Source organism: Trematomus bernacchii, unplaced genomic scaffold (genome assembly GCF_902827165.1).
Source record: "Trematomus bernacchii unplaced genomic scaffold, fTreBer1.1, whole genome shotgun sequence".
Taxonomy (NCBI): domain Eukaryota; kingdom Metazoa; phylum Chordata; class Actinopteri; order Perciformes; family Nototheniidae; genus Trematomus; species Trematomus bernacchii.
Window position 1 is genome coordinate 2009419 of NW_022987469.1, and position 23885 is coordinate 2033303.

At 42.2% G+C, this 23885-nt stretch overlaps 1 protein-coding gene across 1 annotated transcript in view; it reads right to left on the minus strand.

The window, feature by feature from the left end:
* nfasca (neurofascin homolog (chicken) a) overlaps positions 1-23885 on the minus strand; it is a 101620-nt gene that overhangs the window by 32276 nt on the left and 45459 nt on the right. The window contains exons 5-25 of the mRNA XM_034144330.1: positions 23254-23359; positions 19189-19385; positions 18527-18649; positions 15864-16034; positions 15452-15499; positions 11755-11866; positions 11142-11323; positions 10928-11059; positions 9578-9721; positions 9280-9391; positions 8305-8471; positions 7088-7235; positions 6349-6473; positions 5146-5190; positions 4481-4582; positions 3779-3976; positions 2839-2909; positions 2319-2541; positions 1926-2041; positions 321-531; positions 1-111 (exon numbers count right to left, since the gene is read on the minus strand). The exon at positions 1-111 is cut by the window's left edge and continues 12 nt beyond it. Of these exons, the coding sequence (XP_034000221.1) occupies positions 1-111; positions 321-531; positions 1926-2041; positions 2319-2541; positions 2839-2909; positions 3779-3976; positions 4481-4582; positions 5146-5190; positions 6349-6473; positions 7088-7235; positions 8305-8471; positions 9280-9391; positions 9578-9721; positions 10928-11059; positions 11142-11323; positions 11755-11866; positions 15452-15499; positions 15864-16034; positions 18527-18649; positions 19189-19385; positions 23254-23359 (2844 nt within the window). The remainder of the gene's footprint in view (positions 112-320; positions 532-1925; positions 2042-2318; positions 2542-2838; positions 2910-3778; positions 3977-4480; positions 4583-5145; positions 5191-6348; positions 6474-7087; positions 7236-8304; positions 8472-9279; positions 9392-9577; positions 9722-10927; positions 11060-11141; positions 11324-11754; positions 11867-15451; positions 15500-15863; positions 16035-18526; positions 18650-19188; positions 19386-23253; positions 23360-23885) is intronic.

Genomic DNA, 23885 nt, shown 5'->3' on the forward strand with positions numbered 1-23885 from the left:
TGAGCTGGTAACCAATCAGGAGGCCGTTGGGCTCTAGAGGCTTGTCCCATTGAAGGTGGATGGTGTCAAAACCTCTCCTGTTTATCCTGAAAAACTTGGGAGCATCCGGCACTAAAAATACACACACACACAAAACAAGAAAGGGGTCAGGATTTACAGACAGAGGAGTTAAAAGCTACTTCCATAGTCAATCTGAATTCTGGCAGTAGGGTTGAGGTCTGGTTCTGCATATTAAAAAGTGTCTCTGTCTGAACACTTTAGTGAAATGAGATGTGGTTTCTCTTGTACGACATATTTCAGTAGTGAGGCAGCGTCCTCACCCCCCTCCTTGGTGGTGATCTCCACCGTGTTGCTGGGCGGACCCTCTAAGCCGTTGTTGGCCACCACCATGAACATCATGTACTTAGAGAATGGCACCAGGTCGCTGAGGACTCCCGATGGCTCTGCAACTACGCTGTAGAACCCTTTGGTCTTCTTCTCTTTACTGACCAGCAGACCTGGAACCAGACTGGACTCACGCCAGTAGTACAACTGGGGAGGAGCAGGAGAAGGAAGTGGTTATTATGTGAAAGACCAGCGGAGGAGATGAAACCAGAGAAACTGAGAATCAGAGTGTGTGTAGCAGGCACAGAATCAAAGTCACACAGGCTCACTCTTTCTGCACAAAGTAACATTCAGGTCCACATTCAACTACAATTTCAGGGTGGAATTTCTGGTTAATAATTTGATCAGGTATAGCAAACACTTCATACATAAATGCAAATATCTAAAGGTTAAACCCCACTTCACTGGACAGAAGAACTAACACTTTTTTTTTTAAGTTTTAAACTGTTTATCTTAAAATGCAGAATTTTTCCCTTGAATACAAATTCAGTAGCCTACATATATACAAAAATATGTTTTATGTTTATTTTTTTATTTAAGAAAACACATATTAACAGATAGTTCATAATCTGATTTTTTAACCATCAAATATCAATACTGATCTTTGACTTACAGCCCCTGCACTCACACACTTTTAGAAAAGTTGTCACAGATCTTCCCTATTAATATAACTGAAACTGAAAGCCATAAACTAGAAGTGGTACCTCCATAAAAAGTGACTATAAAATGGCTGCACACCTAGGCTGAAGTGATTGATTGAAAGGGGTTGTTTTATGATAAACTGTATAACATATTATAATACCTGTAAGATTATTTGGTTTATGGGTTTGCACTTTCTATGTTGTAGGCTACTCAGAGGTTATGTAAGAACTGATGCTTGAACATTTGCATGGGATTAGCTCAGTGTATTTTTCTGCCATTCATAACGTATTTTTCTTCCACAATGTTAATAAATTGGTTAGAGTACAATGATTACAATGTTAGCGGAAAACAAGAATTACACTGTTAGCGGAAGTAGCGGAACGTTAGCTTGTGTGTTGATGTATGTTGGCGAGTAACTACACCTGTTGGAAATAAATACATCGGTTTAAACCTTTTGGTGGCAAACAAACAATTCAGTTAAAACCTAGGATAGGCAAACATGACACAATAAAGTTTCAAACCTGAGAGACGCCAGGCTGAGATGGACGGAGCTTTTTATCAAAACTTCTTTCGGACATTGTCACTAAACAGGGAAACGATACAGGTCTGGTTGCATAGCAACTACTCGTTCAATGCGCCCAGTACGGTAAACCTTTAAGGACATCTAAAGGCGAATAATGAATGATTTGTTAAGTGAACAAATAGTTTTCTCTGAGGAATGACATTCATCACATATTAAATAGTTTGTAATTTAACAAAAGCATGTCATGTCGTGACAGCTTATTATTTCTCACTATTAAATGATGAATAGTAAATAGTCCTGCATTACGGTTTATGCCACATCTGTATACCCAAACCCTGCAGTGGTTCCTGACATCAAAGAGAGAGAGAGGACCCACCCTGTACTCCTTGAACTCCCCCTGCACAGAGCTCAGGTCCACGGGCCTCCAGTGAAGGTTCACCTTGGTGCTGTCGGCCTTCGACACCCGCAACTCAGTGGGAGCGTCGCTGGGATCTGAACGCACGGAAAAATGGGCATGTTATGTTTTATTTATGGAAAGGTGCAGTTCTGTTCATAAAGAAATAAACCAGTTCTGTCAGTGGGGCTCTTGTTGCTTCGCAGACAATAGCACTAATGGATCAAAAGCTATTTTAGGAGCAAGATTTAACAATGGTATTGTAAGAGGCTGAGTTTTTGTCATCCGGAAAAGCTTCAACACGAAATATCTACCAGCTTTATTCCAAAGAATCAACTTCCTATTGGCTTTCACCAACTGCTCTGCAGTACTCACTGTCCTCCCCAGAGTACCCAGTGACCACATTGGACTCGGGCCCCTGCCCAAACTCGTTCCTGGCCTGGATTTTGATCTCGTAAGGCACGTAGGTTTCTGTGTTGTGGACGACATGTTTGGGCCCCGCTGTGGTCACATTCCTCCACTCCTCCCCTGCATCCTTCCTCCTCCACCACACACTGTAGTGCATGTTGGGGCCATTTCTCTCCAGATCCAGCAGAGGCTGGAGAAAACAGAAAGTGGGCTGTTAAAGAATGTTTTCTGAATACAGTGTTTTTCTTTTTTCAAATTAGTAAGAGATGAAAACACTTAAGATGAAGTCAGCCATTAGCCAACTTTTTCATGGAAGTAAAAACTGTTTCAAATATTATTTTCAGTCAAATAAATACCATTAAAACAACTAATACTTCGATATACCACTTGATTTTACCGTCCCAATTCCATCCATGATCATTTCTTAGAATAATGCATTCATTGCCATTACTAACAATAGCAATGTCCTGCCCTCAACATGTCCTACCTCCCAGGTGATCTCCATATTGTCCTTCTTGGATCCCCATCCTCGTAGTCCTCTGGGAATAGCATCTGGGGCTTTTGTTAACAGAACAAACAAGTCAACAGTATTACAATTACATTCAAGAATGTACCCAAACCAGAGTTGTTCACTCTTTCATGTATAGAGCAACTTTGTCTCAAGCTAGTTGACTTGGTATTGTGTAGCAGTCAGTAAATATAGTACATTATAAAACGGACAAGTCAAATCAAGCAATCTGATTGGTTCTTACCCGTGGTATACTGAGCGTATACCACGGGTAGAATTGTAGTTACTTTTCACAACAAGTCAGTATCCCTCCGCGTCTGAGAAAAACTGTATACAGTTGGGCCGAACCACGCCCCTTAACTGTGATATAATGGCCATATACCACGGCCTGTCGTGAGCTATTGCTTAAGTATAATACTATACTTATATACAAATACAACAGCATACACCAGGATGGTATATGATATGATTAAGTATTTGTTTTTAGTAGTAGTATGTTAATGCAGTAAGTTACAGTACGCTATACACAGTATGACATATTATTTATATATATTATTAGAATAACATAATCAAGTGTATTATAGTACACTATAATATAATATGATATGCAAGACTGCAAAATAAGAGCGTAATTATTTGAATTTGAATTTACATTTATTGTGAAGAATGTTTTTTTCTGCTTCTATATTTAAAGCAGCTAGAAGGAAACATCCTGGCTTCAGGTTATTTCAGTTTGAGGATATTATCTTACAGGAAATTCTTTATTTAAGAGGACACTTCCACTACTTCAAATCTCAGGTCACAGTTTGTTTTGTGTAAAGAACATGAAGTTATTATCTGATGTGAAGACATGTAACCTCAGAGTCTTTTAACAGCCAGAAGCAGATGATGTCAGATGGGTGCGTGTGGTGCTGCTCACCCGCTCCGCTGGTCTTGTATCGGGGGGAGGGCCGGCTGGGGGTACTCTGGCCCACGGAGTTGATGGCGATGACTCTGAACTGGTAGTTGACGAAGGGGTTGAGCTGCAGGATGACAGAGTTCAGGTCTCCGGGGTACGAGGATAGGTCCTGCCACCTGCCGGACTCCCAGCGGTCCTCCTCAAACTGGACCAGGAACTCTGCAGAGACACAGAGCCGAGTGAGGAGAGGGAGACCAGAGGGGGGGGGTGTTCCTCAGGGGGGGTCATTATAGCCTTCTCTTCAGTAATGAGCTACACTATGTCAGGAAACTGACATAGCAAGCTATGCTTGTGTGGGGCTGGGCTTTATATCGATTAGTATCAATGTGTGATATGAGAATGGATATGGTCTCAGATTTGGGGTATTGTAATTGTTGTCTTAGAATGGTTTGAGAGACAGTAACACTGAAATCATGTCATTTTTCTGAATTCACATTAAATCACTGTTTCATTATTTTCCTTTACCCACCTAGTCACTTCATCTTCATTAATGATGATTATGTATCAAAACTCTGACTGTTTAGTTATTTGTCAAAGCATCAATAGTCAACCCTAAAATATCGTTAAAAAATATCAATACTGAGATGTTGGGTCAAAATATCGTGATAGGATATTCTTCATAAAGACTAGCCCTATGCTTGTGACACCTGTCAAGGTTCTGACCTGTGATCGGACTCCTGTGGTCGTTCCCGGGGATCCAAGTGAGGCGAACGCTGCGGGCCGCGGGGTCCGACAGGTCCAGATCCATGGGAGGGTCCGGACGGTCTGGAGAGAAACTGAGCTTAGACAAGGGAACACACTCCAACACACACATGCAGGCAACTACAGGCATGCTGCAGTACACGTGTCACTCATACTGTACAAAATCATTTTACCTCCTAATCTGTCAATCAATCTTAAATCAAGACACACCATTAGATTTTGTTATCACCCAATAACACCTCCAAATCTCCTCCCAATACAACCATTTGTTCTTTTTAGGAAATTGTTAATATATAACCTTAGTTAAAAAAATTAGTCAAATATAAAAACAACTCTACTAGTAAAATCCATAAACCCAGAATGAGTGGAATATGGCTCTAAATGGGACATCATGAGCAGTCTGGACAAACATTTTCAGACTTACTATGAGAGTAAATGACTGGACAGGATGGATTGTGATGCATGCAAGTCATGTACAAATCCCTTATAATAAATATTAGAATTACAGCAGAGGCACAATTAAAAAAAGACGGCGAGGACAAAAAGTCAAACAAAAGACGACAAACAGAAAAACCATCAGGACAGAGAAGAAAAGACAAAGAGAATCCCACCGAGCCGTGTGTTACCTGGAGGCAAGGCACTAGAGACTGAGGGGTGGAGGGAGGCTTCCTCTGTGGGGGGGGGTCAGGGACCAGGAAGTGGGGGTAAAGGTTAGAGTTTGAAGGTTAGTCTAGAAGCCAGTCATCAGCTAAGGAGCACAATAGTCAACATGTCATTTAGTATTGTATTAATACAGGTCAGACCACTAACGTTTGATCATATAATCATCATAGATACATGTGAGACTTTGTAATGATCACACTGAAAAAAACTGAACCGTTGACTTTAAGTACACGTATGATGTCAACAGATTTCACATAACTGTATTACGTTAGTTGAAAGCAATAATATGAAGTTTAAATAAAAAAATGTAGGTTCAACTTTAATATTATTGCTTTCTACTAACCTAATACAGTTATGTGAAATCTGTTGACATAATACATTTCTTAAAGTCAACATTTCAGTGTTTTCAGTGCATCAGATTTGAGACACAGATGTCACGCAGGTTTGAGTCTTTAAGGATAACAAACCTCTTTGACTGCTGGCCATGTTTTACTGTTAACAAATAACAGTGTCCTGTTCCTGTGACCCAGCGTTATTAATGACAAGTCTCATATGTACAAACAATGTTCACACAGCATGTTCAAACTGAGCAGACCAACCAGCTTCTCTGCAGCACTATAACACAGAACTACAGTATCTCAGGACGCTGCATGCAAACGGCTCAATCCGTGAGAGTAAGTAGTGTTAAGGCTAAGCTAGGTAAGTATTTTAGTATTTAGTCAACTGTAGCAACTATAAAACATGCATGATTTCCACTTGAAGACATACAGAGCTGAAAAATAGTAAAGTGTCAGGAAGAACTGAGGGCATTGACAATAAATGTTTAAAGATAATCGTTATAAGAAATAAGACAACAAAAACGTTATAGTGTGTATTTATGTGTGTGTGTGCTGGAGAGGGCAAGAGAGGACATCACTTGAACATTTCAATGTTGGCAAACTGCCTACTTCTACTTTACTATAGACTTAACACTATATCTAAATGTGAGTTAAAGCAATTATACTTTAAGATATTCAACTGGCATCCGTAGTTAGATCTTTACACAACATTATTTTTGCATGGAAATTACATAAGGTTACACTTTAGAGTTTTTTTATATGACATAAAACTTATTTAGTATATTGAATGTGAATTTGTGATTCTCCCCAGCTGCTCAGATTGTGTACCTAACACAGTGAGGCGGGCTGAGGCTGAGTCCTCGTCTATCTCAGATCTCACAGAGCAGCTGTAGGTGCCCTCATCGCCTTCGTTCACATTAGGGATGGTCAGGGACTGCTCGTTTTTCTTCAGCCTGGGGGGGGACAGACACAGAGAAGGATTGCTTGTTAAACATCAATCATTCAAGTTCATCTCTCTGTGTGAAATGGATCAGGCATGCAATGCTAAAATCAAATAACTGTCCAGTGTTTGAAGACACAACGTGGGTTTCTCACCCTTAAGATATTCTATGCTCATGCTGTGATTACACTTTTATTTTACAGTCAGTCACTTCTCTGCAAATATTGTCCCATATGTACCCTGCCTTCTATGTCAACTACACCATGGACAGACCAAGAAGAATGTTTGTTTTTTGCAATGAAAGCATCTTTATTTAAGTTGACTAAGAATATACTAATGTTTCAAAATGAATGTGCTTATCTGCCAAATATTAGACTTACAGTATACAACCCATATTACCTTAACATTTCAATTAATCACAAACAAACTAAGGACCGATGGTACACCATATTCCTCTTATTCAATTCCTTTGAGGTGAGTAGAGTGGGAAGGGGATTTCTTTGTGGAAAAATGACCACTTTGCATAAAATGTCTTTTTTATCTGTTAAAACACTGACAGGATAGCTGGTGGTCGACTCTACAGGTGCAGCATCAGAGGTTGTGTAAAGTAGGTGTAGGTGCTGGTACCTCCATCCCAGGTGGAGGGGCTTGTCGTCCTTGGTCCAGCTCACAGTGACGGGCAGGCTGGGGTCAGAGGTCACCTTACAGTCCAGGTGGACCGTGGAGCCCCGGATGGCGGACTGGTGCTCCGGGGCCCTGATTATACGTGTGGGCTCTGAGGTGGAGGGAGGTGAAGGGGAACACACACACACAGTCACACACACATACTACATGAACTCACTCATTTAGAGGCATCCAGGAGAATGAGTGACAGGTGACATCAGGACAGCAGAAAGCTCACACATCTTCCGGCGCAGACTGAAAACTCATCTCTTTCGACTCCACTTCGAGCGATAGAATTACTAACAAAGCACTTATATACTAACTAAGGACTGGCTTATCTACAGTAAAGCCAGTTGAGTAGCACTTGAAATGTTTTGTCTCTATGAAACCTGATGTACTTATATGATTCTGTTTTCTTCAAGTTTGTATCTTCTTGGTCGAATGCACTTATTGTCGCTTTGGATAAAAGCGTCAGCTAAATGTAATGTAATGTAATGTGTGTCTGATGGCTGACAGGGAGCAGGTGGATGGAACACACTCTTTTCTAAAAGGCTCACACACACAATATCACTTCACTGTTATAGCAGCACAGCTCCTAACATCTTTCTGTTGAAGCAGGTGAACTAAATCTGCACCAGGAGAGATAACATGACTTTCAGCACAATCTGCTGTTAATAACACACACATATACAATTCTCTTTTCCTTTGAGAAGCTATTTTGTAGGAAATGCACGGCATCATTGTAAAGTGCTGTGCTTTGATGTCCAACCCTCCACCGCCTCCTCCTGCTGCTCCTTTGCAGAATAAGAACCTCCCACTTCCTGGACTGGCAGATTCTTCATAAAGATATTTATCTATTTGTAACTGATTGTTGTGCTTTTTAAATATGGGGTTCCGTACTTGCCATTTGACCTGACAAATTGTAATGAAAACTAAAATTGTACCTGTTAGTAAAGAGAAGTTAAGGCAGTTTCATTAAAGGCACGAGAGATTTGAAAAATGTCCAACGGTGCGGGCTGTTTGGCACAAGGGAAAGAAATCATTTCATACAACACAAATGTCCTCCAAACCAGGTCATGGGATTCCATGAAGAAGTCATAACTGGACTGTTGCACATGAGTTCTTGCATGGTTACAGGATTTAATATCAGCATCAGTCTGAGAGCAGCAGTGGTGACTGACCTTTGACCTCCAGGCGGACCTGGTTCTCGGCCTTTCCCAGCATGCTGCTGGCCACACAGGTGTAGGTCCCCTCGTCCTCCATTCTAGCCCGTATGATCTCCAGGGTGCCGTTGACATAAACGCGGTACTGCCCGCCATCCAGCCCACTGCCCTGTCCGTTCTTAAACCTACACACATTAAAAACACAGAGTATAAACAAGTACATTCCATGATATAGTACCACTTGCTCACATACACATGGACATGGTCCTCCAGCGCAGTGTTTTTCAAAAGATTTTGAGCCCCGGTAAATGTTTTAACATTAAAAAAATCCCACGGTTCACCAACAAGCAAAAAGGAACAAAATGACACACTGTAGCTTAAAACAGCGTATATAAAATGACGATATACTGAAGATTTAATGACAAGGCTTTCAATTTGGCCACAAGTTCAGCTGCTAGTAGCTAGCTAGAGCTCTCTCAGGCACCTTTGTGGTGTTTCTCAGAAATGTTACCTGTTTCTCAGTTTGTTTACGAAGGCTAACAAAATAGTCTGTGTTCCAAATCCAAACAAAAGATAACTTTCGCTGTATTGCCTCCAGCTCACCGTTCTTTCTTTATTTTACCACCACTCATACTAGGATCTTCCTCTGGGTTGGATTTTGTCCAGGATCCGGTTCAGTTTTTCCAAATATTCATCTAACGGTGTTCGTCTTCTCAACGCAACCTCTCCCACACATCACTCAATTCTACTGTTTTAACGGGCTAGCTACTGCCACAGAAGAGTATTTAAGTACTTAGCTAGCTGCTACATTGCAGGCACAGACGCACAACGATGGCAAGTTATTTGCATTTTTGGACCAATTTAGTGAATAGCACAACTTCGGCACACCTGACCATCTCTCACGGCACATCGGTTGGAAATCACTGCTCCACAGGATGATGACTAAACAAATATTTCTGCATCTGAGTAACCAACATGTGGTGAGAGGCTCACCAGCGCAGGTCCGGCAGAGGGGAACCGAAGAAGGGACAGTCCAGGAAGGTGCGGTTGTTCTGGATGACTTTAATCAGCTGGTTCTTCGGAGCCAGCATCCTTGGAGGCATGTCTGCAGAGAGCACAGCGGATCACACATTTACCAATTCAATTCTTACAATGTCAATGGTTTCGATGTTTTAGATATTGTGTCTGGATGCGTATCTGCTTTAGAGATTTCAGGGCTACAGAGAGACGTGTAACTTCAGCGCAGGTTAGTGACTGCTCTGTATCCATTCTGAAACCCTGAGTGTCTCACCGAGCACGCTGACGAAGGCGTTGGCCAGCAGGTAGCCGTGCTCGTTGGAGGCGTTGCACTGGTACACAGCGCTGCTTCCGATCTGTACCGAGCGGAAGATGAGGGTGTCCCCCTGCACCTGTCTGCTGGGGTTGTGTGGAGAGCCTGCGGGGGGGGGGGGCACAGAATGGAGTGTTACAGCCTTACAGAAAGCATTTTAAGATATACAGTAAAGACATATTCTAAACTTGATTTGATGAGTCGTAACTTTGATGGTCCGTGAATAATAAACCTTACAACCTGTTTGTCTTTATCATGCCAAGCCGGTTCCCCTGTATCTGGACTACATATCGTCTTTTTGAAAGACGCAGGGCCTCAGGCAAGAACATTTGCAAAAAAAATTTATCAAATCTGTCTGTGAGGCTCGTTAGCAGGGCCGCCCCTGGCCAACTTGTGGCCTCACGCAAAGTTACATGATGAGGCCATGAGGCCCTCTGTGTCGCGAGCGTCGTCGTCGACGGGGGGTGCTAGCAGCGAAACTGTGGTGCGCTGTAGGTGCGCCACATTTGCGCTTCAGCTGAGGCTCCCTCCGCAAAATGAAGCACCCTCCGCAAGCTGAGGCCCCACGCAGTCTGCGTGATCGGCCTTGTAGGGAGGGGCGGCCCTGCTCATTAGTATGAGTATTCCATTTCAGATTAAGCAAACTCTCTTGAAAGTACAAACTTGTTTTAAATTCAAGAGAGCTCCTGTTTGAAATATGATCATAACATTATAGCTTACAGTAGATGATGTTACACAGGCGTTATATCACACGGTCATACTTGACAGATATCTGTTTTAAGACCCTGATGAAGCTGTTGGATAACATCATTTCTCCCAAACAACTTCTGACCTGTGCTTAAATAAAAAGAACTCTCTGTCAATTGGTAAGCCTCCTATGCTGAGGATATGTATAAACACACACACACCTTTCTGTGAGGAACATTTGTATTGTGTGCTATGGAATAACATATAATATTGAAGAAAGTGGAACACCTAAAGACACTATGTTCGGAGAAACTCCAAGAAAGTAAGAGTACAGCTATAAATACTGTACTATAACATGGGTTGTATAAGCTAGTTACTGAGCCTCATGCCAAGTGGTCAGACCTGGCTGTAATACTGCTTTTAAATATAGACTCACAAATAGATTTTTAACAATTATAAAAGCATAAAATGGAAATCTGTCGAGCAATTTGCAACCTTCAGTTTAATTTGTTATTTTGTAATAAAAAAACAAGTGTTCATTTGTTTAAAATAATTGCAATGCCAAGTGACCGGTATTATATATTGAATAATATTTATAAGAACAAAGACAGGAGAAATATTTACTGTCTATGGGCTGTCCGTTGATCAGCCACTGGATGTTGGTTTTGGGGTTTCCGTTTGCGCGACACACCAGGCGCCCGTTCTCGTCCGGGGCCAGCACCAGGTTCGTAGGTTTGTCCAGCCAATAAGGAGCCGCTGTGGGACACAGAGAGGCAGATCAGCACGAGGGACTCAAACACACATTTTAATGAACACATAACCTCTGTAACCTCCTCACCTTTGACCTGGACAAAGATGGAGTGGCGTATGATGCCTAAATGACTGTTGGCCATGCACACATACTCCCCAGCATCCTCCTCCGACACGTTGATGATCTTCAGGGTCTTGTTGTAGTTCTCAAACTTCGCCCGCACTGGCAGGTCCCCCCCCTTCTTAAACCACTTAATGGCGGGGGTCGGCCTGTAGGGGAAGGACAGAGGTGAGGTTTTTTTTATGAGAGGGGCACATTCAATGTGGGACAAAGGAGACAAGGCATTGATCAAGGGTACAACCCTTTTGGTTCAGTATAAAGTCAGGAGGCGCTCAAAAACTCATAAAATACAATTATTGTTGTTTCTTTAAGTAACAGAAATTATGTCAATTACTTACTGACAATTTTTGTTAATTGTTTTCAGTTGGCCGGTCAAAGTTATAGCACAGTCTGTAGCACTAGGTGTGTGTGTGTGTGTGTGTGTGTGTGTGTGTGTGTGTGTGTGTGTGTGTGTGTGTGTGTGTGTGTGTGTGTGTGTGTGTGTGTGTGTGTGTGTGTGTGTGTGTGTGTGTGTGTGTGTGTGTGTGTGTGTGTGTGTGTGTGTGTGTGTGTGTGTGTGTGTGTGTGTGTGTGAGCTCACAGTCCAGCAGCGATACACTCCAGCAGCAGTTGCTCGTCTCGTAGCACCATCTTGGAGCTCTCACTCCCTGAGGGTGAGAGGAAGGTGGGTGTGGACTCTGCCAGTTTACGGCCTGCAGACAAGGACAGGGTGGGGTTATTACACACACACACACACCCACACACACACACACACAAAAACACACACACACACACACCGCAGTTTATCTGTGTACCAAGACTTCTTACAAGGGGCTGCACATCCTCCTTGTAGGCACTGAGAAGTTAATCTAACACTATTATTCCCATCATTTCCTCGTGGCTGTGTTCCATCCCTGCCAGGCTCTGGCTCTCCCTGCAGTCTGTTGAGGGGCCAGAGCGGCCTGTAAATGGGTTTAACACCCTCTGGCTTGTCTCACAGGAAGACATTAGGAGATGCAGAAACAACAATGGAGTCATTGATCTTGCTTTAGGTTTGGCGAGGGGACAGAGATGGGAAAGATTGCCATGAAAGGCTCAAACTAATCTCATTACAGCAGAACACTGCAAGTTTTATCAGCTGCTTTATTAAACATAAAACTAAACCGTATTTTAGGTCATGTACTCTAGTTGACGCTATTAAACAAACTGCTGTTAAACCTCCCTGTAGGGCTTGGCTTAAGCATGTGTAACCTTGCCAAAACCAGAGCAGCCTTTAGAACAGAACCCTGTGTTGTGTGGAGTTGGCTTTTAGGTTGTGAGGCCTTTTATAATCCACATACAGTATAGCGAATGACTGGGGAGGAGGATTGATGATAAAGATCTATTTTAAACCTTTGCTGAATGTACATTTTATTTATACAGTTCTATAGAGAAAGTCTCAGTATTTCTTCAGTTGGTTGGAACAAAGTTTTGGACCCAAAACGTTTGAGCCTAAATGAATCAGTCAGTCTGGGGTGTGATCAAACTGCAGAGCGCTGTCTTTGTTTCTATACTACACCAGGACGTATGTGGCATTTTAATCCTGCGTGTATCAGCGTGAACTCACTTTTCCTGTTTTATCTACGGTAAAGAATAATGAGTCATTTAAAATGCAAAAGTATTTATGTAAGATGAAAACTTCAAAGGTTTCACTTTTGAAGGCCCAATTTGGAAGTCAAAGTAAGGAGGGTGCAGCTGAAATGTCCATTAGAACCCTTAATTGCACAGAAAACTTGAACCAAGTGGGTTTATAAACCGTTATGGAACTGTTCTCCTTACTTTTCTATTCTACTGTACATGAGTTCTCACCATATCATTGTATGACAGCTAAGATTTATTTCCCAATGAAAAAAAAAAAAGAATTGTAATAAAACCTGATCATCCATCAGTCTATGCCGGCTAACTAGTTCAAATGGCACGAGTTTAGAGTTACCCTTTGACATTCAGCTTGATGCCCATACAGGTTAAGGCTGACCCTGTACTACATCTGACTGTATGCAGCATTATCATTGATATTTGACTCATATTGTTTGGAACTACACCACTGACTGAACATTTATATTTATTTCCAATTGATGCGTTTGATGCCAAGACTGATTTAGCTGGCCCTTTGATCTGTACTACATTCTATATGCACATTTCCAGTCTGATCCAATCACGAGACAGATGCTGTTAACACTGTGGACATACAATCCAATCAGCAGAGAGCTGGAGTTTGCAGAGATCTGTGGGATTAAATTAGCATTAGCCTCTTTTGTGATGCAGATCTGTGTGGGATTAAAGCATCTGTTAGCGGTTAGTTTCTCCAGCGGTCGGAAAAGGAGGATCTGTTATTGTCAGTGACGCTGTGAGGAGAAGAAGAGTGAAAAGAGGGGGACATGTAGAGAAGGAGGTTGAAGGTAAGAAATGCTGATCATCCAGTACACAATCGCTACAGAGTGAGCTACGGCAATGCAGAGAGCACCCTGGAGACATGACATCCTGCTGATGAGGCTGGCAAGGCTTCCCAGGATGCACTGCAGATGTATACCCCCTCCCACTGACAAAAAAGACAGGGTTGTGTTTTTTGCTTCTGTGTGTGTTCTTAAGAGATTAGTGATCAAATAGCTAGCGTGTGTGTTTCTGTGTGGGTATGAGCGGGTTTGGGGAGTAATGGATTACATGTAACTGTATTCAATAATCAGGATATTTATGCAATAGGTGGACACCTGATTTATCAAACAAAAATACTGTGTGTGCTTTTAACTCATGTGTTTAACAGCATTAGTAAACTATACTATTCTGTAAGCCTCAAATATAAGAGGACACATGTTTGATCCTAAACATCTTGGTTTCATCTTTTCCAAAGGCAAAAACCTTTTATTGATTTTTCTTTTCTCTTGGATCTATTTGCATTGCATTTGATCTTGAGGAAATCCCAAAGTAACGTAAAGTAATCAGGTTACATTGCTTTTATATTGTGATACTCAGATTACGTTAATGATTGATTCAGGTAATATAACGGATTACATTTTTAAAGTAACCCTCCCAACCCTGGGTATGAGTGGTCGCATGTGAGAGTCGCGCACACATGAAAGTAGGATGCAGCAAACCTTATTTCCATAAATATATATGACTATGAAGGACCCCAGCATGAATCCACACTGAATATTCATCATGTGACCTAAGCCTCGTCGAGTCTTCAGTCCCACTGGGCCTCAGAGCCAGCCCAGTCTATCTCCTCCCTTTGGGACATATCTCATCCACCCCTGGGGTTCACTGCCCCCCTCGTCACCCATACAGCCCCCCCCCCCTGTTCAGTGAAAGGCACATATGTTGCCACTTTGGCTGATCTCTTCCCTCCAGCTATGGGCAGATTCAATAGGTGTATGTCATAATGAATAAACTGCTTCTCTACTGCATGTGTAATACAGTTCAATTATGGCTGATTTGCGTGTTAATAACTGTATGTTTATTCATTACATGTGATCATTTAACATTGATTTAAAGGTGGAATTATGGACTAAACCAGATGAATACATTTTCCACTGTGTGAGTTTATACAGGGGTCAGAGAGGTTAGTCTTTTATTGGAAGTCACATCTGATCCTGTCCCTCATTCTACACTGCACTGACACATTAACGGATTCAATCTATATAACAACTGCTGTTAATCCAACTATGTCCATGCTGAGATGATGAAATGACTCAACACTTTCTAAAAGTACTAAAACTCAATTCCTGTCACACTGGTTTTAGTAAAGGGACAAATTCAACAATATTTTTGACTAAATTCGGTTAGCCCAGCTTTCCTGGATATGTTTGTCACAATCCTCGGGTCCCCAAAGTGATCTGACAACATTTGATTAGTATGTATCAAGCAATAATTGAAACATGTTCTAATGATGTTGCTCACACGTTGCTCAAAGTGGCAGTATCTCTTGTCTGGGTTATATGATGTGTGTTGGTTGAAAACAGGAAATACTATAAATTATTTTATGAATGATCTAAATGTGATTTTTGCCCCTACTTAAAACTCATGTAGACTAAAAACATGTAGACAAGGTTTTAAATACTTCATATCCAAAAGTATCAAATATCAGTTGGCATCACCCGAGCTCACTTTTCTACATGACGGTTAGGAGGTTGAATTAGTGCCTAAGGTCAGCGTGAGGTCACCGCTGGAACCTCACTGAGCTAGCAGGTTAGTGTGCTAGCCATGTTACTGTGGTACATGAATACGGACAGGAAGTGGAGCTGTCCTGACAGGAAGTTACTCACCACCATAGGGGTCAGTGGCATTGTAAGATGTTTCATCATACGGCTCTGCTGAAAACACAGGCACACACACAGAGAACCTGAACACACACATTAACAGATCTGAAGAAGACATCTTTACATTATATCAAGATCACCCAACAGGTCATGGTCTCTTATCTGCAGCAAACTGAGAAAATGGTATGAAAGGTTATGATTGAATGTATTTCATGTCATATCATGACATCACCTCTAGATGGGGATATGTCATCCTTCATTTGGAATAGATTGTGATCTAAACCACACAGCAGGTATTGAGAGAGAAAAGGACCACAGAGTTCATACACTGTTACCTGAGGGGTCACTATATTGACTTTGAATATTTCAGAACACATATCAAAGTCAGTATGGTTGTATCTGTGTGTTGTATACTTACTTGTCTGAACTTTGAGCGAGAAGGGGTTCTTCTGCTGGATGGTGTGTGTGAAAAGGAAGCGAGCGTTGCAGCTGTAGTCATTGTGAGCGTCTTTGGCCAAAACATTGGAGAAGTACAGGTCTCCATTCAGACCCATGGACACTCTCTTATCCTGAAGGATCGGAGACATCGCTGGAACACAGCAGGGAGCAGAGGGAAAGAGATTCAAGATTCACTGCCATATGCACAGTAGCTACAGTTTAGTTATGGCAATGGCAATCTAACGTCCCATCTCCCCCACAATGCAACATGAATATATGAGACATAAAACAATAAAACGTTTTTAGAGCAAGAAGAGTAGAAATAAAATAGTGCAAGTTTATATTGCTAGACCAATGTGCAAGGAAGTAAAAGTAAACTACATACATGTCAAATAAAATGCAATAAGCTAAATGTTGCAGAGAATGTTGTATGTGAACACAGCAGTCTATATACATGTTAATAGAATAAGATAAACAAGAACAGAATGTAACATTAAATACTGTGCAGTGAATTAAATACTGCTTATTGTAGTAATAAATACATTTGTGACCTGCAACAGATCAATGCTATGGAGTTATGGAGGAACTTCACAGAGCGCAGGTGTTTAATAGTCTTCTGGCCTGTGGGATGAAACTGTCCCTGAGTCTGGTGGTGTTAGTCCTGATGCTGCGATACTAGCACCTGCCAGACGGCAGCAGACTGAACAGTTTGTGGCTGGGGTGATGAGATGGAGGAAATTAAACTTTGTAAACAAATGAATGTGCACAGTAGCTAATAGGAACTTCCACATTACTGTTACTAGGCAGTACTACATTGAAAGGTATAGGATATATATCTATGATTCCCATCACACCACTCACCCACACAGAGATAGTGTTTGTGTCTGAAACAAAGCAGAAATCAAATGCTACCATCACCAACTGATCTCATCTTGTATCAAAGGCTAAACATAGCATCACTTGTAGTGTGTTAGATGCTTATGTTTGTAAATGGCTGTGACTCAGGAGCTAGATGATCGTCCTCCAATCGGAAGATCAGTGGTTCGATCCCCATCAATTACAGTCCAGTTGTCGACGTGTACTGGTGGCAAGATACTGAGCCCCACATTGCTTCTGTTGGCTTACAGTGTTTGAGTGTGTGTGAGTGTGTGTGACTGTTACTCTGGGCAGGTGGCCCCTCGTATGGCAGCCTCTGCTTCTGTTGGGCGTCTCTGTAAGTCAGCTCTGGTTCCCAGCTGATGTGTCATCCTACAGTTGCTACAGGCACATGTTAACCCCGCACACAGACGTCCAGACAGACCGCCATCAACACTGAAACTACAGTGGCCTCAGGACCAATCAGCAGCCGGGCCAGCTGTTCTAATCAGGCGTTGGCGTGTTACAGTGTCTGGGCTACATGACACACTGATGTACTGAGAGAGTGTGTGTGTGTGTGTGTGTGTGTGTGTGTGTGTGTGTGTGTGTGTGTGTGTGTGTGTGTGTGTGTGTGTGTGTGTGTGTGTGTGTGTGTGTGTGTGTGTGTGTGTGTGTGTGTGTGTGTGTGTGTGTGTGTGTGGAGCATCTAGCATCTAGTATAGCTACACTATCTACCTTTTTAACTGCAAAGGACATGTCTTTGTGTGGTGTAGAGTGGTTTTCTGGCTGGACACAAGGTCTACAAGCACACACACAGACGCACACACACTTGGGAGCAGGACAATACAGTGTAAAGGAGCGAGGTGAGGACACGACGCCAGAGCCTGTCTAACTGCTGAGAGAAAGAACCTGAGAGAGCAGGAGGGATAAAAGACTAAAGCAAGGCATTCTGCCTAGAGGTCACTGGTGACAAACGGCTTGAAAAGAGGGAAATGAAGCCGCTCTCTAGATGACCTGATAGACCTCCAGCCTCACATTTTAAAGGGACAAAACGAAAATGTTCTCAGCACCTTCATTCTTGTTCTTTGGGGATGCTGATTGAACAGCAAACACGAGTGTTGGAGCTATACATTGATTCATGTGATTTCCTAATCAAACATATACTGTATTTCTAGCTGTTTTTTGTTTCTATTCAATTAATCATTATTTATTGTAATTATATTTCTTAGTAAAAGTAATCCTGTATGCTCTTATTTTGAAGGCAGTTATGGGCACTGGGTGAGTTGGGCACGTGGTGATTACGTACATATTGGACAAACCAAATGCTGTTCTAGCCTGGACATTAGATCACTATTCCCTGCCTGAGATGTGCCTTCCTGTGCCTCAGCGGCAGTTTGGGTTTGAGTTCATTTTCAGTTTGATTTCTTTATGATGTTGCAGCTACAATGAGAGAGATGCAGCCAGCCTCTAAGCTAACCCTGTGTTCCATTTTAGGAGGAAGTTATATATTTGAGTAATATGCAAGCTGGATAGGACATAACTCACATCTATTTCCCTCTTTATATAAAACTAGTAAACAAACAGTTGTCATCTGCTGTTTCATCGCCATACAAATATTGCTCCAATGACACAGTCTATCATAATGATGATACAACTGCACAAATAGTGGTTGACAGAGTCATTTTGACAGGCTTATACAGTGGGGAAGAAAATCATCAGCACACACACAGAGAAAGACAAATATCCTGAGTGCATGTGTGTGTGTATTTGTGTGTATTCGTTGCTCACCGCTGTTCATCCAGAAGGTGAACGGAGGAGGCAGGCCTGGTGGGGGGTTGCAGGGTAGAACCAGCGGGGTGCCTTCAGTCACCACCACGGGCTCCAGCACCTCTTTGGGCCACAGAGGAGCCTCTGGAGGACGGGGTGGGGGTGGGAGTAGAAGGGGGGAGGGAAGGGGAGGAGAATTACAGGTTAGAGAGGGCTTTACTGGCGGTTGGATGTGTGGTCAACAGATATTTGACAGCGTGCACAGTCACATTGCATAAGCATTCAATAAAACGTTGTTGTTGCATTGTAACCTCTATAATCTAAATTATAACTGAATAAATTGAAACAAGTTTCTTGGATGATAATACGGACTAAAGATGAGGTCCCATCTCTCAAAGGCTGGCCCAAAGTTATATTTGAGTTGGTTCTCCTGGAATATTTTACAACAAAAATGCCAAATCTGACCAGTTCTATAAATCTGGCAGCCTCACTGTAACCTCCTATGTATGTCCAAAACTGAGCAGTTTTTTGGTATTCTGTTTGTTGGTTTTGCTTATGTACTTATCATGTAACTGCTATGTCATTACTGAATGTGTAAAGAAAAATAAATAAAGATATTGTTAATTTTTTAATGTATGCATTATGTCCAAGTCTTTTCAAAGGAAGTGTGCTTGTGTTCTCACTGGAGACGCGCAGCAGGATCTTGTTGGACAGAGCCACTCCCAGGTCGTTGCTGGAGAAACACTGGTACTCCCCCTCATAGTCCTCCGGTCGCCCGCCGCTACGGAAACCGATCTCCAGCGTCCCCGAGCGTTTCCGCATCGTCACCCTGGGATCTTTCCCAATGTTGAAGAACTTCCCGTTCCTTCGCCATGAGAACCTGAGCCAGACAACACATCGAAGTGTAAGCATTAAAACATTGTTATTAAGCGCTTTGAGCACCAGGAAAAGTGCTTTATAAATAACATGTATTATTATTATTTATTATTATCGTTGATCCATGGAGTTGAAGTTTGTTCTACCAATGGCCTCTTTATGGAATAATCATTTTTAAATACAGTATTTCTGATGAAAACCCATCAGAATGATTGACTTATTATTATTATTGTCGTCAGTTCTTTTATTCCTTAAAGGTGGGGTAGGTAAGTTTGAGAAACCGGCTCGAGATACACTTTTTGTTATATTCCATGGAATGCTCTTAACATCCCGATAGCAATGAATATCTGAAGTGCTTTGACAAAAAATCCATAAAAAAATGTCATCTGTGGAAGCCGTGGTACTGTAAAAAGCACGACCAATCATTTTAGCCGGCCCGGCTAAAATAACTGGATGGCCTACCTGCCTGTCAGCCTTCCATCGGGGCACAAACTTATCTCGTGCCCTCATTGGTCATGTGCGCGTTCGTGTGTGTTGGAGGAGGGGCTCTATAAGGAAGTGGCAGATTTTCTCCGGTTGTATATTTTCAAATTCTAGCGATCTCGAGCCGGTTTCTCAAACTTACCTACCCTACCTTTAAGTCAAAGGACAGTTATATGAAAAATCAGAACTCATAGGTGGAACAATGGAAACCAGCCATACCTCATGGAGTTGAGTGTACTTAAGCAGGGAAATGTTATAAAACATACTCTGCCTGCAACCAAACTCTCACACAGAGATAACTAAACCTTAACATGTTGTAGTTTCACAGCAAAGCTCTCCCACATCAAGGTATCATTTTAATTTCACATACATGCAGTAGTTTTAATTTGTATTGCATCAAATAAGAAATGTCAGGAATTCAAAAGGATTTCAGTTTTAAAAAGAAACAGTAGCTGTTGTGTGTATGATATGGCTGTTATTTTAATAATGGTCATAATGGAATTATACATGAAGAAACACCAGCATGGTTGTTTAAGAGGGGACAATAAGGCCAGAGAAAGTGATCCAGTCCTGAGGTTTACCCTCTGAGCTGTCACCATCCCAACATGGACCCTAACGTGCTTTGCTTGTCATGTGGTTGCCATCTTAAGTTACTAAGCTGCAAAATAACAGCAGCACAGAATCTACCACACGCTCTGCATGAGCCACAAATATTCCTGCAGCTTAACCCTGCTGCAGAGGGCTCCCTGATCAGAGAGGAACACTGAACATGCTTATATAACCCCTCACTATTCTGAGTGATGAGCAGGGATTTACAAAAGATGCTTCCTGTCATTTTGGGGGAGTTACAGTGGAGCTGCTCCTGTTGGAGGTGCAGCACACACACACTGGGCCTATTGATGCCTTGGAGACCAGGGCCGTGTGTGTTGTTATTGGCAGGAGTTGTGTAGACTGACTGCGAGTGAATAAGTGAACGATCCCTTACGCTGAATGTTTCATGAGCATGAATAGTCAACCGGGTGCATTATTGGAGCACAAAGCCTGCCCTGGGAAGGGGGCAGACAGAATGCATGCAGGGGGGAGTGAGAGCCGTGTGTGTGTGTGTGTGTGTGTGTGTGTGTGTGTGTGTGTGTGTGTGTGTGTGTGTGTGTGTGTGTGTGTGTGTGTGTGTGTGTGTGTGTGTGTGTGTGTGTGTGTGTGTGTCTTACATAAAGCCAATCTGTCACCAAATAAACAATGTACCACTGTCCTGGGCCGGTCATACAGCCAGTGATGTAACCACCGGAGACCAAGTGTGTGTTTGTTTGTGAGTGTGTGTGTGTGTGTGTGCGTGCGTGCGTGTATATGTGATGTGTGTCACAATGTATAGTGTGAGCGTGTAAGATTTGGTGTACATCACTCCAGGTTTTAAAATGTGCCTTTGTATGTGTGAATGCTTGTGGACAACAGGACAACAGAAGAGAGGAGAAGGAGGAAACAGAAACTGTGAATGAGACGGATGAGAGAAAGAGAGAGAGAAGGAGAAAGACTTATCTCCCGCCCATCCTCCAGTTGACTTCTGGAGTAAGACTTCCATTAATGTCACACATCTCTCTCAGATGTGTGAGTATATTGTAGAACCATTGCGCCATAAACTTCAGAATGTACAACTATATTAAAAAGTCATTGATCTAACTGATGATTCAGGGATCTTTCAGCGATGACTTCCTGCTTTGTTTTGTTTGTCCTAGTTTATTGGTGGAGCAGCTAACAACAGCAGAGCCCAGTTAGATAGTCGATTAATTCAAAGTTGTGTTCAACTATCTAAAATAAATGTAACATGTGTTTCAACCAGAGATGAATTCAGGACATGTTTGATATCTGAGCAGTTTTCATTTGCTAGTCTAGAACAGAGCCGGGCTGCGAAGTGTTTATTGGCATAGTGGCTGCTGGGGTAATGTCACTTCTGTGGTCATCATGAAGAAAATAGGTCCTTCAAGTTTTTTTGAGTGACACACCCTCCTGAATTAACTGTTTTCATTATCAAAATGTGTCCCATTTGGATTAATAATATTTGGGATATCTAGAATAACTATCAGTGAAATCATTTCATCCAAACAGCCGACAGGAAGTCAGTCAGATGGACCGGAGGAAGGCTGGAGAGGGACTCAAGTGTGTGTTGTCTCTATACTGCTGCAATTATCTTAATATGCACCTACAAAGGCAATAAAGATGTATTCCCAATCCTAATATCCATATTCACTGTCCGTCACAAACTAATTATGCTTTCATTACATTTGCCAACAAATAAGAGAGAAAGCAAATCCAAAGAAAAACAGGCTTTAAAAAGGAAACTGTATTGCAGAAAACAAAGGAAATCCATGAAGAGCTGATTGGATGAACAGCAGCTGGAGCAGGGTGGAAGGACAGTATGGGCGGGGGGGGACAGGAACAAGCACAACGGACCACGTGTGAGGTGCAGGCTGCAGAGAGCGGGCAGACAGGTGTCACTCTGAGTTTATAGGGCGGTCAGAGCCAGGGCAGGACAGCAGCTCTCATCATTCAGCTGATGGGGGGGCATTGAAAAAATTGTGTTGGCTAAGGTGAAAAATATTTATTGTGTGAGTGGAAGAGAAGCACATCTGAGTAGCACTGTCACACAGCATTACTCTCACTGCTAGAGAGGGGGGGGGGTGCAAGGAGACACCAAGGACAGACAGAGCAGGGAGACAAAGGGCAGCAGAAGAGAGAGGAGAGAGAGCACAGACAGGAAATGAGCCTCAGCGGCACTGCTGTTTCCCAATTCACCTCCGACTGCGTCTGATTGGTTCAGTCTGCTGTCACTCACTTCCTCAACTTGTGTGAATTTCATTGTGGGATACTTTCAAGATTTTCCAAAATGTCTCAGCCTCATTTTATTTCCAGTGAAGTTGTACCTTCTCTTATTGACACAGCGCACTCTGAATAAATGTTCCTGTTTTCTGTAAGTTATTATTGGTTTGACTTCATTATTGATTCATATCTTTAGCTTTTGTAAATCTCTAACCATATAATGTAAACTTTCAAGCTGCAATAACTGTGTTACTACTTTAATATCCCTTTGCCTTCTCTGGATTAAGTTAAAGAACAAACAACAACAACTGGTGCCTTTCAAATAGTAATGAGAAGGGCGTTTGTCGTGAGGGCAGTGTGTGTGTGTGTGTGTGTGTGTGTGTGTGTGTGTGTGTGTGTGTGTGTGTGTGTGTGTGTGTGTGTGTGTGTGTGTGTGTGTGTGTGTGTGTGTGTGTGTGTGTGTGTGTGTGTGTGTGTGTGTGTGTGTGTGTGTGTGTGTGTGTGTGTGTGTGTGTGTGTGTGTGTGTGTGTGTGTGTGTGTGTGTGTGTGTGTGTGTGTGTGTGTGTGTAGTGCTTACGTTGGCACTGGGTTGCCCTTGGCCTCACACTCGATGATGATGTTATCTCTGGGGTCGACAATGTAGTCCTTCACTGACTGTTTGACTATGGTGGGGGGCTGCTTCACTGTGGGAGGAGGGACACACACAGACAAGGTTACAGGAATGATGCTGTGCAATTTATAATGCACACACAAAACTTCCGTTTCAGGGCACTTCAAAGCACGAGGTATCAATAGCTCAATACACCAATACACATGAAGCTTACTACAGATCAATACTCTGACATCTTGTGTTACAGTAATCAACTCAACAGAGAGACATTACATGTGTTTATCCCCTTGTGTTTTGTTGCTACACTTTATTGAAAACCACATCAATGAATTTGTAGTTTGAAATGTGTACAGTGGCAACCATAAAAAATATATCATTGGTTTAAATATTTCATTTAGTGCAAGCATCATGCAGCTCTAATGAAGAGTTGAAACAATCTATGTTTCTTGATCTGTTGGACATTTTTCTTTTAGTGATGTCAGCTTATTGAGATGATCTCAGCAAATGGTGTTCTTATAACTAATAAAATAAGTGATAAGAACAGCTAAAATACAACTCAAGTTGCAATGAATCATTCTGAAATCCTTTAATATATATAT